At 31.7% G+C, this 1,526-nt stretch overlaps 1 protein-coding gene across 1 annotated transcript; it reads left to right on the forward strand.

Annotated features, from left to right (window-relative positions):
* On the forward strand, window positions 591–1,279 carry LOC107612679. The gene is made up of 2 exons (XM_016314385.2): window positions 591–713; window positions 848–1,279. The coding sequence occupies exons 1-2, from the start codon at window positions 679–681 to the stop codon at window positions 1,128–1,130; spliced, it is 318 nt and encodes a 105-aa protein (XP_016169871.1). The 5' UTR covers window positions 591–678; the 3' UTR covers window positions 1,131–1,279.

Consider the following 1,526-nt stretch of genomic DNA (forward strand, 5'->3'; position numbering starts at 1 on the left):
AACACTAATTATTTATTTTACCCAAAAATAATGTTTGTCATCACTAATTAATTTAGTTAATTTCTTAACTCAACATAAAATATAAAAGAAATAATATACGCAAAAATAAATCATATATAACATTGGACGAGTTTTAAGTGTACTAAAAATATCAGTATTCTAATTATTTTAACCGTTGATCTGAATTATAAAATATATATATAATATATATTAATTAAAATCAACGGTTAAAATAACGAAAACACTAGTGTCGGTACACTTGAAATTTTTCCTGTAACATTTTTTCCTAAAAGAAATCAGAAGGCAAAATAGTACGGAAAACAAAAGTCGAATAAAACGTTGAGGCCCACCAGTTTTTTATTTCCCGTAGTAGTATAATACAGTTCGGTCATTAAGAGAATTTTTTCTTTTTCTTTTCCTTTTCCTTTATCTATTTTAATTTCTCAAAATCTTATTGTCCTACTTCGCTAATTAATAATTATACTTCACGTACGAACCCGCCCTCTTAGTCAAAGACTCAAAGTAGTATAATACGTTTAGTACTCTAAATATAATAAATAAATAAAGAACTAACATAAGCCTAAGTGGGAAAATTTATATAATACAAAGTTCATAAATAACTAACTCGCCCTCTTTGTCATGGCACTATTTTCCTTTTCTAGCTGAGAGTTCCCTGATATGGATACTACACACAGAAATGAAGCTCCAATGAGGTAATTAGTTCGTATTAATTATTAAATGCTCATTGATAACACTAATTAAGTGATGAACTTGTGAATTCTTTGCTTCATTTCAGTGTTTCTCATACACTATATATTATCTTAGAACCTTTGTTTTGTCTTCTTAGGGAGGAAAACGAACATGTGGCTGCTAAGTTCAAAGAATCATTGGAAACCATTGTGATATACCTCAACCTTCAGCTTTCTCTCATTTCCTTCTTCAAAGGTCAAGATTTCTTCGCAACCCACCCCAATGTTGGGATGGCTATGGTTTTCTTTGTTCAGCTCTTGTTCTTTGTGGGGCTTCTGGGAACAATGCTTGGTGGCCGGGTCTCGATGAAGATCCTACGGTGGATCATACTAGTTCTTGGAGGAGTGTCCTCTGTTTTGGTTCAGACTATGATGATATAGTCACCAATTGCTTGCTTATGATTAAGGAGGTTGTTACCATGAGCTCTGTAAACTACTTATCTCTTCAGCTTTTGGACTTAGGGAGTGTATCGAATATGCTGTAACTTTCTTTGTGTTTGTGTTTGTGTTTGTGTGTGTTTTTTTTTTTTTAATTGTTGGTCTGTACCAATTTGCTTATCTTGAATGGATTGTATTAAACTATTAATTAATGCAAATATTCCAAAAGTGGGTTTTAGCAGCTAACGAGGAAAGAGTTTAGATTTTATTATGACCTTTTTGTAGGCAGGGCAAAAATAAATGATGAAACTTGGGAAGAAAGATCTTGTCTGCAAATTAATATATAATCTTTGTAGATCTTATATTTGTTCCCGTTTTCTCGGTCCACAGTAAAATAAT

This window comes from Arachis ipaensis, chromosome B08 (assembly GCF_000816755.2).
Source record: "Arachis ipaensis cultivar K30076 chromosome B08, Araip1.1, whole genome shotgun sequence".
In the NCBI taxonomy this organism is placed as follows: domain Eukaryota; kingdom Viridiplantae; phylum Streptophyta; class Magnoliopsida; order Fabales; family Fabaceae; genus Arachis; species Arachis ipaensis.

Excerpts from the sequence above, each read along its gene's own strand:
- LOC107612679 (XM_016314385.2), top strand. The coding sequence starts at position 679 with ATGGATACTACACACAGAAATGAAGCTCCAATGAG. Across the intron at positions 714-847 it reads AGAAATGAAGCTCCAATGAG|GGAGGAAAACGAACATGTGG; the intron begins GTAATTAGTTCG and ends TTGTCTTCTTAG.